Here is a 14837-nt window from a genome sequence, read left to right on the forward strand (position 1 = left end):
GTGACCACTGTCCAAAATACCGGCAGGAAGGACTTGCCATGGCACAGGACAGGTGACTGGAGCCACCGAGAGAGCCGACTTCATGAGATGGCTCAACCGAATCTTCAGGTCAAATGATGAGGATCTCTGTTCCATTTTGTCAGAATCTCTTTCTGCAACTGTCTCGTGTGAGACTGAGCAAACGGGACTGCTTTGAAGGTCCAGACCATCAGACCCAGGGCCCTCATACAAGCCCGCAAGGAAGACTGATCAGCCCCCATCAGCAATTGGACCACCCTTTGCAACTTCTGAAGCTTGTCCAAGGGAAGGTAGGCCTTCGCCAGAGCAGAGTCGAGGATCCGCCCCAGATAGGTGACCCGCACAGACGGAGTCAGGGCAGACTTGGTGACAATGATCGTCTACCCGAAGTCCTGAAGGGTCCGAATTGTAATGGAGAGGTTTTCCAGCAGATCCAAATGGGAACCTGCTCGCAACAGGAGATCGTACAGATACCCCACAACTGAGATACCTCGTCAACGTAACAAGGCCAGCATAGGGTCTAGGACCTTGGAAAAAACTCTGGGAGAGGAGGCAAGACCCAAAAGGGTAACACCACAAATTGAAAGTGCTCCTCTGCCACTGCAAAACGGAGGAATTGCTGATGTCCCTCGAATCTTTGAGATCGATGGAAGCCAGAAAATACCCCCCGATTCAAAGATACTGCCACCGACCAAATGGATTCCATTTGGAATTTCTGCACACGCACAAAGCAGTTCAGAGCCTTGAGGTTCAGGATTGGACGCACCTTGCCCTTCAGGATTGGACGCACGGTGAACAGGTTTGAATAGAAACCTGTTGGAGAACTGGAACAATCACCCCTTGAACCAGGCGATCTCACCCAGCCTCCTGCAGCTCCTTCAAACGCTCCAGAGACAGGTGAAGATTTGACTGAAAAAACCTGTCCCCTGGCCGGGAACAGAATTCGATCTTGTACCTGGAACAAGCCAGTTTGCGAACCCATTCGTCCTGAATGAAGGAAGTCCAGGGTTCCTGAAAGAAGCGCAGACCTCCCCCCACCCCAGAAACAGAAACGGGTGAAGGCGCCCCTTCATGCTGAAGAGGACTTGTCTGCAACACTGGACTGACCGGCCTTGGACTTGCCCCAGGGTTTCTTAGCACCTCCAGAAGTTCTTAACGGCTTAGCTTTTTCATGCGCCCCAGAGGCACGAATAAAACGTTTATGAGCAGAAAAGGAGAGGCCACGCTTCGGACGGGGTGTCTTACCCTTGGAGGATTGAGGAAGAAGAGTACTCTTCCCACCTGTCAGGCCCTTGATCAACTCATCTAATGAGTTGCCAAACAACCTGTTTCCCAGAAAGGGGAGATCAGCTAAGGCTTTTTTAGAAGCTTGGTCAGCCGACCAGCTTTTCAACCAGACCATGCGTCTTAAAACAATGCCCACGGCTGAGACCCTGACCACCAGGTGAGCCGCATCCATAGACGCATCACACAGGAACACCAGAGCCTGGATCACCTGGTCCAACAGTTCCAGCTGTTCCGGAGGAAAAGTCTCGGGGTCCAAAGACTCCCACAAACCCCTAATTCATTTTGTCACCATCTGTGAGACTAGCACAGATACAAAAACCGGTTTCAAAATGGAACCCGCCAGCACGTGAAGATAGCGGAAAGGGATTTCACCCGCCTGTCCACTGGATCCGTAAAAACTGGGGAATCCTTCACAGGCACAAGAGTAGATTTGTTTAATCTGGAAACAGGATGGTCCACTTTAGGTGGCACCGTCCAACAGTTGGAAACCTTTTCAGCAAAAGGATACCGGCGTTTAAAGCGTTTTGGCACCACTAACACGTGCTGAAAGCGCTGCCATTGGTCATTCACAATATCGTGAAAAGTGTCGGGACAAGGGAAAACCCTGTCAGCTTTTGTAGACTTCTGGGAGCCAAAAGCCACCCGCGTCCCTGCCGACGGTGGGCTCATCAGCCAATTTTAAAGTATCCCGCACTGAAATAATCAGGGCTTCCACCAAAGTGCGTTCCTGCACTGCAGCTGAAGAAGACAGGTCCCCTTCACCATCTGACTGCGAGGACAGTGACCCCTCAGGAAGGGGAGCATCCAGGGAAACCACATCAGCCTCTGAATCAGAAGACACCTCCACAGATGGAGAAGGCAGCGGCCGTTTACGGCTATCAAACTTTTTCATCACTAAATCAACTTTAGCCCCCGCAGGGATAGGGGGAAGGGACACAGACCGGGCAGACCAGGGGGGATCTCTTGGGAGGCGCAAATCCCATTATCCCCAGGGGAGGGCCCCCATCCCCTCAAGGCTAGCAGGGGCAAGGGGGGCACAGTTACTCACCATACCATGGACCGGGTAGGCTCCGCTCTGGGCAGACTGCCTCCAACCTGAAGTGGGGGTGCTGCCAGCCAAGAGATACGCTGCGACTCAGGGCGTTCTAGGTCGTTGCGTCCCGGCGAGGCATCCGCTCGCAGGCTCGTCCCCCTCCAGATAAGGGGGCACCGTCGTAGCTAGGCCTAGGTCAGAACTATAACCTGCTCACGCTCGTAGGCCAGACTGGGGGACCATAAGGATCTAGATTATCCAGTACGAAGCCCCAGCGGGCATCGTTGCTTGTAGATCACCAGGAAATTCTTCCCTGAACACTAGCTGGCAAGTAAAGAGAAATAAACGAAAATATTCTGAAAAGAATAAAAAAAACTGAGACCATAGTCCCAGCAGGAAACCTAGGTCTACTCCATCTCTAAGCAGAAATCAAACTGATTTGCTGGGTTGTGCAGTGGGGGTTTATGCCTGGGAGGGACAGCCCCAGGGCGTGTATATTCAAATTTTCCTGCCTAGACTACTCCTGATGGGAGGAGCATAAACCCACTTCGCTCATGGAGATGAGGCTGCGTCTGTCGATGGACGATAGAGAAAGTTATACATTTATTGGCATTTTAATGAGTGAAATACTGTATTTTCTGGCGTATAAGACTACTTTTGAACCTAAAAAAAATCCCCCCAAAATGGGGGGTCGTCTTATACGCCGAGTATAATATCTCCAAGGTAACCCAAGTATAAGTATTACCGGTAGATGAAAATTGGGGGGGTCTTCTTATACGCCGGAAAATACGGTATTTTATCCCCTATCAATCAGCAAGGTTTCTGGCTTCCAGATCTTTTCTATACAGGTAAAGGAGTTGCTCCCAATCTCAGCTTGTTAACTGTATAAAAGACATCCGTCCACAGAAGCAATCATATTCCAATCTCTCCTCCCTGGCCAAGACCAAAGAGCTAACCAAGGATGTCAAGGACAAGATTGTAGATCTACAAGTTGAAGTTTGGACAAAGCAGTTAGCTGCTCTGCGTTTTGAGGAGGTAGAGGCTCCTCTGTAGAGGGGGTTTGGAATTTTCCACTGTGGAAGGAAGACCCCCCCCTCACCTTATTTCTTTAATGAACTTGTGCCTCACAAAAAGACGTTCTCCTAAGGGCATACGTGTGAAGTGCCTTTCACAGGCAGCCACGGCATGTTTAAGGCGGAGATAGCAGGATCTACTACCAGGACAGACACTTTCTTCAAGAGAACACTGAAAGTGCATCAGCTGATTATATTGAACACAGACACTCTCATTCAGGAATCCGTATTCAAAAGACACCAGTAGGACTCAAAGATTGTTAAAATTCTTGCAATGTACACAGATCACCCAGAGGGGCCATTTTTTTTTGCCCCTCAACAAGTGGAGTTACTCATTAAGCCAAAAGTAATTTTTCCCGTAAAGTAGAGGAGGGTCCATAATCCCAGGACACAAGCAAAAAAAAAAGAACTCATGGAGTAGGGTATGTGTTGAAAGGCAATATTTCTTTTTGTTTTAATATCAAATGTTTCTGGATGGTTGAAACCAGACTACACCTGGCCTGGAATGCCAACAGAGCAAGTTTACCCAGCAGGGTGTTTGTGATAGGAAGTCATAAATGGGAATTCATATTTTAACAGGATGTTCTCGCAAACGCCTCCTGTTGTGAGGTAGGGTGTAGAGGAGCACCAGATAAGACCTCCTGGGGAGGTTACACCAACATCAAAGGCCAGCTGTTACTGAAAGATGACCCAGGTTAGAAACAGTGATTCATGGACGAATGGTGCCCCTAGTTGAGAATACAGCATGCTACCTGGAAAGATGGGCAAGAGTAGAAATACTTCTGGTTAATTAGGAAGGACGGCCTCTTATGGATTTTCATTTGACAGGTGGGCAGTGGATGTTTGTGTGGATGGTGTGTGAGTGAGCTTTAAAAGTAGTGGCCAGCTAGAGTTATTTCTCTTTGCTCTTTGTCCTGCAGCCCAGCCACATACAGAGCATAAAAGGATGAACTTGCGGTATTGTATCACCCCTGCTATACGCGCTGTAATATTCGTTTAGTGTTTTATGTTAGCATTTCTACTTTCTTTATAATAAATTAGATCCTTGCTTATTTAAGCAGTGTGTTCATTTTCATAGCCAACATTGATATTATATCTTCACCGTTAAAGTTATCAGAGCTTTGACAGACTAGCCAATTATAAGCATAGACAAGATAATCGATATTTATAATAGTTAATAGGGGATATCCAAGACCACAAAGAAAATGGCCTCTGCCCCCATCTATAACTGGCCTTCATAGCAAAGAACACATGGAAGGGCAACGCACATGAAACAAACAAAAATAAAATTCCCAGTTCAATTTGCTAACCAGTTTGCTTACCAACCAAATTAACCTGTCTAACAGTTCGCGTCAAAACAGGGGTTTAGTAGCACACATTTTCAAACGCATGTGTAAGCTGCAGGGCCACTCCACAGCTCCCTGTATTACCTGCAGTCCTAACTCTAGTGAAATTAGGAGAGTCTTCACAGTGGATTCACAGAGACTCCACTGTGAAGACTCATAAATTCACTAGTGTTAGGACTGCAGGTAATACAGGGAGTCGTGGAGTGGCCCTGCAGCTTACACATGCGTTTGAAAATGTGTGCTACTAAACCCCTGTTTTGACGCGAACTGTTATAAAGGTTAATTTGGATGGTAAGCAAACTGGCTAGCAAATTGAACTGGGAATTTTATTTTTGTTTGTTTCATGTGAGATCCAAGACCACCCCAGATTTCTCAAAAGTTTGTTAGTATCCCAACCCCTGAAGGTACAAGCCAATAACTAAGGGTCTACAAATTCTCAGCCTTTGTCCCATATGGCGCGGTTAAGTACATTCTTTTTTCTTTTTAACAGGCTGTATTTTGCATTATTATGGACTACCCTTATACATATATTATTGCATGTTATATGTAGGAACAAACATGAAGATCGACAAAGCATATAAAAGGAAAACGTTATTGCTCTTTTACATTTTTCTCATGTTGAGAACCCATTTAAAATAAGTGTCAACTATGCATGTGCTTTCTAGTGTGAACAAATTGAGGCCGTCCGTCCTACAGTCATCTCAAAATATATACCTGTAAATGCTGCAGATCATCTTCTTGAATGTTCTGCGACAAATTATACACCTGTAAGAAATACAATATATTATAGCGCTCCTCTTTCATCAGCAGTAAAAAAAAGTTATTTTAAAAAAATGATAGATAAATCTATAGTAAGAACCCAAATTGCAGCAGTATGCTTAATTGAAGAATTCTAAAGATCTAAGAACTCCTAAATAAACCTAAACTTTTAAATATTTTCTACTTTTCCTATCCATATCGTCTACTTTTCCTATCACAATGCCCATCATAGTCAGAAAAAAGAACACACACGATTGTTCAATCACCTAACCACAGCCTTTGCACTTCCATCTGACCAGAATTTTTTTTTTTCCCCCCATAACAATATTTTATTCGGTTTTAGTCTAGGTTAACAAATTAGGTTACATTTTTTGGAACCCATAGGGCTTTTAGCATTTTATTTAATTTAAATACATTCCTGTGCAAGCCTTTCACCCTCACACAATACGAGCTAGTCATTTGAAATGTGTTTTAACTGTTGCCTTAAAGTAGAACTAAAGGCACAAATACTTACTTCTACCCCAACGGTCTGATGCCTGCTAGATCCCTCGCCATTATCTTCTCCCTTGCTTCTTCCTGGTGCTGGACTTTGGCCACCTTGATTGGCAGGCGCAGGATGACGTCACCCCCTCACATGTGAAGGAGTCATTCATTTCGGCACACTGGCACTATGCTGAAAACGTAAACGGAGATGCGCAGCTCCGTTTATATTTTGGGGAAGATTGCGAACAAGCAGGTAAGTGTATTTTATCGCAGAAGAGACATTGCCATTGCTTTATATTGAAGCTTATACTGAGAGTTTTTAGTAAGTTTTAAAAAAGGATGGCATTTCTAGAAAGCAATTTTTCCTAAATATATGGTATCATTTGAGGAGACAAAGCCACAAATGCTTGCCATTTTTGGAGGAAAGGATCATCTTCTGATTTGCCTGGACCTGGTATCCTTCATTAACTCTTGATGGGGGAAAAAAAACTGCTATTAAGCCCTACAAGTTACTAGGTCCCTTGCAACCAGGGAAGAGCACAAGTGATGTTTTTGTTGGAAGTGGAATTTACAACTGTGTTATATCTTCAGTTTTTGGTGGCGCTGCATGTATTGAAGAAGCATTTGTCAGTTAGACATATGAATGTGGCGCTTAAAAGGGATGTTTATACTTTTTAGTTTTTTTGGGTGTAATAAATGAAATGGGATGTTAATTAGGTTTTAAGTTTTTTTAGGTGGAGCGATGGAAAATCATGATGGAGATGCTGGATATTCACATGTATTTTTACATCTTTTGAATGCGACACATATGGGTTGCTTAACAACGTTAATATTTTCAGTTTTGGGAGAGTAATTGAGAATCTTTTTAAGTTTGGGTGGAACACCTGAATGAAATGTTCGATATTCACATGGATCTGTGTGAGAACACTTTTTTTTTTTTCTGTGACGAAACGTCGTCAGGGCAACGGCGTACTGACGTCATCTGACTGCGACCCACGAGTGCGGACGAGCGGAGCCGTCCGGCCGGCGGCAACCTCCATTGCTCACCCATTCCTGGTCTTTGTAAGTTTTTTTGCTTTTATGGAATAAAATGCTTTTATGGTTTTACGCTATGGGAGCCCTTTTTTTCTTCTTATGGTGGTGATATCCTATATTGCTGAAACTTCTGAGACCTAGTTACCTACACCTCTGGTCGGATCCCCTGGTTATTCGTATACACACAGGCTTGGATTCAATTTGGGGTCGGTCTTTGGCCACTTGATTTACCCTACAGGCTTGATACAACTTCATATGTGGTAAGAGGCAACTCTCACAGGTGTGAAATTGCTGGCTCCTGAGTGGTACACTGGATTTGTTTAGTGCACTTTGGCTAATCTATATCTATCCAGGGTAAGAGGCGAATTCAGCTGGTGGTGGTTCAGCACGATTACCTTTTTTTCAACTTTTTCTTCACTGTGTCATTATTTTCTGTTTGGTAAGAGGCTACTCCAACCGATACACATTAATCACTCAAGGCATCAACCCTTAACCTCTCTGGTAGGGGTTATTCACCCTAAGTTCCCTATATTTTTGCATGATTTATTTATTTCATTTATTGTGGTGGAGGTCATATCACATCACAATTTTCATTTACCCACACCTTTGGTGATAGTCACAATTTGTTTGTTGGGTTTTACGCTATTGCGGTACTTTTTTTGCTTTTCATGATCCCATGTCCACTGAGTTGATCGATCATAGAAGCTTGGATCTACTGTCAAGGTGACAAGTTTCCACGCAGCGAGACTGCCTTTTCCTTACCTTCATCTGGTAAGCACATACCCTTAAGGGAGTTTGGTCCTGGAATTTATCAATAATATTGTTTTGGACTTTTATGGACTTCACATCTCCATCTAATATTTAGCGCGACTTATATGTATAATATAACTTTTTTTTTATTGATTGGCATTCACATTGATGGATATAGATGTGTATTTATAGACTTATTAGTGGGTTTTATTAGCACCTTATTATTTTACAAACTTGAGCTACTGAAGCCTGATGACGAATAGCCGAGACAACACCAACACTCCACTCTTATTTGGATGAGCCATCAATGAAAGGGTGGAACTCTTAAGTCATAAGTTTAGGAACTAAGCTGACGGGATACAATGAGAATTGTAAATGTGAAAACTCTGTGCTCCTTGTTTGGACCCTCAGGAAGCTGAACCAAGGAGAGCTTGAAATGTGCATGTACTTTTTCAGAAGTGTCAAATAAAGCCTGGTGTCCAATGGTCACATTTCTGATAAATCTTTACAACTAAAAGTACAGCAGGATATAGACAACCATATGAGTTGCAGCATAATGCAGGCCAGTTGGTTAATTCATTAATGGTTATTGCATTTGAAATTGGTTTGTATTTTTGTTTATTAAATATTGCATGCGATAATAAAAGGAGCCAAATCATCAATATAAAGTATCAAATGTGCGATAAATATTACAAATTTATTTAAACAGGTTCAGTAAATACCGCAACAAATTGAAATGAATGAATTTTAAAACTGAATTTGCAAAATAAAAAAATATATATGAATATATACGATAGATTACGCAGATTACACACATTTTTATTTATTATATCTATATCTATCTATATAATTTTTTTTATTTTTTTTTATTTTTTTTTTTTTTTAGACATACTTTGTTAATATAATTTGGAAAATCAACATATTGACATATCTAAAATCCTTTAGTATTATTGGTTCAAATTTGTGTTTACACAGGATGTGGTATCCCTTCTGTGTGCGGATAGAATATATATATATATATTATATATATATATATATATATATATATATATATATATATATATATATATATATATATATATATATATCTTAGTGAACTGACCCCTGGGTCACGCAAGGAGCTGTTCCATGGCTTTGGTTAAAACATAGTATCCAAAAGGCAAAGTAGGTGTCAAAAGCAGTGCTCAGTGCCCAAAGGTCACCTTACAGGCTACATCTGAAATCTTAAGGCCTGTGAGGGTCCAGGTACAGCCTTCAAAGCTGCTTCTGAATATAGACTGATCCAGATAAGGGCTGTGAAGAGACTAGCCAACGTTATTATCCAGTGCGAAAACCTCAGCCGGCTGTTACTTGTAGTTCCTCTGGATCTTGGTCCACAGGAACTAACTAGTGAAAAAAAATAAAAAGAAAAAACAAACTAACAAACTTTTCTATAATAGCTAAGACCGAAGTCCCAGCAAGAAACTAGGTCATATTCCTTAAACTAGGCAGAAACAAACTGATGATAGCAGGGTGTGTGGGGTTATGCCTGCAGGGACAGCCCCCATAGGTGTGGTTAAGCTTTTTTCCTACCTAGTGCCTATTCCTGATAGAAGCATAACCCTATAGTCTCTGACTAGATGGCGCTGCGTCTGTCGATGAACGATAGAGAAAGAGGGAATTTGATTCTCAGTGGAGCCGTGGCTGTGACAGACTAACAGCTCGAACCACATCCAGAGAGTGAATACCGACTCTCGAGGATGTTTTAGAGCAGGCATGTCTAACCCGCGGGCCGCATGTGGACCAGGCAAATGGGGCGCATGGACATCTGCAAGTGCCGTGCGATCTTTCGGCTGCCGCGGGAGACTTAGGATGTCTGCAGTCAGTGACAGAGCTGCTGATTCCTGTATAGTTCCAGCTCTGTCACAGGGGGAGTGATATGAAATGCACTCCGCCTGTGACAGGAGCCATACAGGAAGCAGCGGCTCTGCTCTCTACTGCAGCCACATGACCAGGAGTACCCCCCCATTACCAGCATTACCCGCCAGCAGAAAACACGCCAGCAGTCTGCAAAATAAGCAGAAAAGGGTATGTGCATTTGCGTGTGTAAATTGTTGCAATATGTTTTTTTAATAACTAGTTGTGTTTTGTCATATGTCATGTCCTTGTTCATACATGTAAGGACATGACATTTTCTGGCTGCCTAAAGGCCCGTACACACGATACGAAAATCGGAAGTAAAATTTCGTCTGGCGAATGATCTGCCGATTTTCGGATTGTTAGTATGGTGCTTTTCGACAGCCGATTACGAATTTTCCAACGGCAAAATCTGGATGTGCAGGCTATAAAATTTTTATCATACGTCAACACAACATCCGATTTTCGTTTAATTAGTACAGTTTTCGTCCGAAAAAAATCGTAAGAGCAAGACTAGGCATGCTCAGAAACGAAAGAACACATACAAAACAATTCAACACATGACATCCCTTCTGAAGTTGAATTCTGTCGTATGGGAATATTCGTATGAAAGTAACCTCTTCACTTTTGATATGAGACTAGCATGCAACAAATATTGGACGCAAGATCGTTTGATAATCTGATCGTGTGTACGAGGCTTTAGTCATATGTGCTAGGGGTGCAACTAGCCCCCAGCACAGAACTGTAAATATCCCAGCATGTGCAGTGTCTCTGACTCCTACCACCATGACCACTTCAAATCACTGAAGTGGTCATGGTGGTTAGAGTGTTCCTTTAATATCTCTCAGAAGAGGTAAACCGCTGTATACTGATTCCATTTAATTTGATAATTCTCTAGTTGTGTTAAATTTTTTTTTGGGGGGGGGGGGGGGGGCGCGGCGGCATTTTATTACTTGTATACCTTAACTATAGTATATATTTTATATGCGGCCCGAGAAAATTTCTCTACACTCAATGTGGCCCAGAGAAGCCATAAGGTTGTACACCCATGTTTTAGAGCAAAACAAAAAAAAGGACAGAAGCACTATGTCTTGATTGATGTGAAAATACACCACCTTAAGCAAAAATACCTTAGGCTGAAGGATGACCTTATCCCTGTGAATTACAAGGAAGAGCTCCTTATAATCTAAGGCAGCTAGCTCAGATGCCCTCCTGACAATGGTAACCGTGATCAGAAAAACCACCTTGCAAGTAAAGTCGGCAAAGGATATACCCCAAAATGTAGCCTGGGGTGATGACAGACTAAACTTAAAAGGTCTGGAATTTCCAAAACCCAAACGGCTGTAAAGGCCGACAGACGTGTCTCCCCCCCCCCCCACCGCCCCACTCAAAGAAATAGAGGCACCTTGACGTACAGAAGATTTGGAACCAGGCTTGGCTTGTTTGCAAGTTCAAGGCTTACATTAGAGATGCTTTTCTAGTGTGAACTTGGAAGACGTGCACTATGAGAGACACTTCATCTGGCTAGAGAATAGGGAATTACCTGCAGAAATCTTAGCCTTTGCTTTTCCTAGGCAACAGGGTGCTCCTACCCCCAGTGACCTTTTTAAAGAAAGGGTTGAGTTCCTCGCTGAAAAGACATCATCCTGCAAAAGGAATTCTCGCCAGCCACTTTTTGTAAGCTGGTTCTGCCGAGCAGTAAATAAAGTTGTTGTAAAGTCAGAAGGTTTTTTGGCTTAATGCATCAAGATAAAAAGCAGCCCCTCCCCCCCCCATACTTACCTAAGCCCATCTTGATCCAGCGATGTTGCAGGACTCTCCCTCTTCATTGGCGGAGAAGGCAGCATGGCACCATTGGCTCCCGCTGCTGTCAAAGTCAGTGAGCCAATGAGGAGAGAAGGGGGATGGGGCCAGGCCACAGTTCCGTGTCCGATTGGACACAAGGAGCTGTGGCTCGGCTGCCCCCATAGCAAGCTGCTTGTTGTGTGGCCACTCAACTGGAGGTAGGGGCCAGGAGTGCCGAAGAGGGACCAGAGAAGTGGATCTGGGCTGCTCTGTGCAAAACCACTGCACAGAGCAAGTATGACATGTTTGTCATTTTTAACAAAAACAAAACTGAGACTTTAGCATCACTTTAAGCCACAGAACTCTGGACAGATAGCAGGCCCACTCTATACATCTGACCCAAGAAGTCAGCCAGTTCATCTATACCCCTGGTGCCCAGAACGTGGCCCATGGGCTATTGAGCATCATATACAGTAGATAAAGTGGCAATGGGTTGCTGAGCACTGGAACGCTCTATGCTCACACACCGACAAAAAATGTACTGCGAGGCAGAGCTATTCCTACCCACATTACAAATAGAGTCTTGGCCTGGGGAGAGAAAGCTGCAAGGGTGTGTGTGATAAGTGATCGCTAATGCAGGCAAGGTAAAATTTCACTATTGTGTCTGACACCAATACTAGGGCTTATTAATGCATCCAATGACACCAATGTTGGGGGTTATTAATGCACGTACTGACATCAATGCTGGCTTGTTATTACGTCCACAGACACCAATGCTGGGGCTTACTATTGCGTCTACTGAAATCTGTTGGGGGTTATTATTGCACTTACTGATACCAATGATGGAGGTTATAGTACTCCACCTTTGTCCATGTGCATTGCGATATGCTGCAAAAAGTGCAGCAGGATTGAAACTTTGGTGCTTTGATGTGCGGAAATGCTGTGCTATTGCGCAGCCTTCTGGAAGGGTTGGGGGCTGCACTTAAGGCCCTTGATCAGTTTCAAGTTGTTCACCACTGATCTACACAATACCTCAAAGCAGGTGCTAAAAGAGCTCAGGGGCCATACAGATGGTACCCCATTCTTGGGAAATTTGTTTTGTCCAGACCACCAGAGTCTGACATACCACCATAGCAGTGATAACAGACTGAACTGTAAGACAAATCAGGGCAAAAAAATATTTGAAAAAAGGACCTCAAGTCTTTTATCCACAGCATCTTTAAAATCCAGGAGTTTTTCCACTGGTACAAATCAGAGGTCTGTTGAGGCAGGCAATAACCATATCAACACATTCGGCACCACACTTTGGAGGAGTCTATGAGATATTGTTAAAAGTAGGGATGCACCGAAATTAAAATTTTGGGCCGAAACCGAAAATGCAGGATGCCCTTGGCCGAAAACCGAAACCGAAAATGACTTTCCCCCAAAAAAAATTAAAATGGATAGAACAGGGGCATACACCAAAAACAGGCAGCGACGTACACCTGTCGCTGCCACCCTGTCACACTATATGTACTGTGATGGGCTTGCAACAGGTTAATTTAATTACCAATGGTATTTGTATTATGCAGCATGAGGGGGTTAATGTATTGTCACTGCTGGTCACTCATCTATTAGTGACCGACCAGTGGCAGGTAATTAACCCCTTTGTGCTGCATTAGTGCAACCAGTATCAGTGCAACCAGTGTTAATTAACACTGATACTGGTTGCACTAATGCAGCACAAAGGGGTTAATTAACTGCCACTGGTCGGTCACTAATGCATCAGTGACCTGCAGTGGCAATACATTAACCCCTCATGCTGCATAATACTAATATCATTGGTAAGCTGCCTCAGCATCCCTCCTCGGGTGTCCTTCATTCAAAAGTCCCGCCTCTGGCCGGCGGCCCGCCTCCCGGTGATGTCACTACTACGATCTGTGTTGAATGAAGTGACATACCGGGCGGGAGGGCGGGGCGAGCGGCCGCTATAGATAGAACCAGGGCCGGAGTGGGCCTCATATTCAGCCCTGGAGTTTCATGCCATAGACCGGCCCACAATATGGGGCTAATGTTGTAGTAACAACTGTTCCCCCATAGAATCTTTCATCTCACTAGCAGATGTTACTGCAACCGCTGGGAATTACAGATCACGACAGGGCAGACATCCCATTCCCCATACATTGCTTACTATCATGTTACATATACAGAAGGCAGAGAAAGCTTCTAAAGGGCCCCAATAATGGAGCAGATGCAGGGGGAGACACAGACCACCCCCCCCCCCCCCCCCACCAATAGAAAAGTCTCACACAGCATAATGTGCAAGTGTTGGCTCTCAGTATATACAGCACAATCTGCACCATTGACTATACTGTATACACAGGGGTGTGAAATCTGCATGAAAAGGATGATAATGGAAGATCTATACATCTGGAGCACAGCCATAGAACGATCCCAGCAAATATTATGGGTAGAGAAACATCTCCTCTAAATATGTATTTGTTATTAATTCAGAATGGAATTGATGTGAAGGATTTTCAGACCCCTGTGGTCAGATGAGCCCCTGGGCAGAGAAAACTTTTTCTTAGGGGGGAGAGGTAGCAATGATTAGTTTGGTGTTGGATGGCTGATCCCCAGCATTCAGATCCACATCAATCATGGGCACGGCGACTCCTGAACTGGGAGGACTAGGTGGTCGGAGGTCCCAGGAATATATCACAAGCATAGCTATTTAAACTTGTCCGGTATGGAGGACTGATGTGCATACAGTAGGTGTGCAATGGAGGAGTGGGGGCAACACATGCTTTGCATTAAAAAAAAAAAAAGAATCTCCCACCTTCCTGATGCAGCAGTGGACTGTGACTTGAGCTCAGAACACCTGGGAACCCCCTCCCCCTGCTCGGCTCGACTTTGCTTGCAGTCCCAGCCCGGCCAGTCCTCTCTGCAGCTCCCCTCCCTCCCCAGGCTGTGATTGGAGCTGCACCGGCTGAGCTCACGGCTGACAACTCACAGCGCCGCCGTTCATTGGCTGAGGGTGATTTCATTCCAAGCCCGGCTCGTGAAGGATGCTCCTGTACACTGGCAGCTGCAGTGTGTGCTATGACAACGGCCCTGGATAGAACTATGTGATCCATCCCTGTCAGCTCAGCGGGACTGTGTGTGAATGAGAAGTGACCTGACACCGGGCAGGGGGAGCGGCCGCTAATAACTATAACTATGTGAGAGCTTCACTTCACTGTCAGCGGAGATACATGCCTGACAGTGAAGTGAAGCTCTCACATAGTTACAGCTATTAGCGGCCGCTCCCCCTGCCCGGTGTCACGTCAGTTCTGTTCTCATTCACACATAGTCCCGCTGAGCTGACAGGGATGGATCACATAGTTCTAAGTATCT

The 14837-nt window shown here is 44.4% G+C and overlaps 1 protein-coding gene across 2 annotated transcripts in view; it reads right to left on the reverse strand.

Annotated features, from left to right (window-relative positions):
* The window catches only part of ATL2 (atlastin GTPase 2), a 223932-nt gene that overhangs the window by 100154 nt on the left and 108941 nt on the right, over positions 1-14837 (reverse strand). For both annotated transcript variants that reach the window (XM_082249141.1, XM_082249140.1), the window contains exon 5: positions 5472-5522. In XM_082249141.1, the coding sequence (XP_082105267.1) occupies positions 5472-5522 (51 nt within the window). The remainder of the gene's footprint in view (positions 1-5471; positions 5523-14837) is intronic.

Source organism: Pelophylax lessonae (genome assembly GCF_965119305.1).
Source record: "Pelophylax lessonae genome assembly, chromosome: 3".
Taxonomy (NCBI): Eukaryota; Metazoa; Chordata; class Amphibia; order Anura; family Ranidae; genus Pelophylax; species Pelophylax lessonae.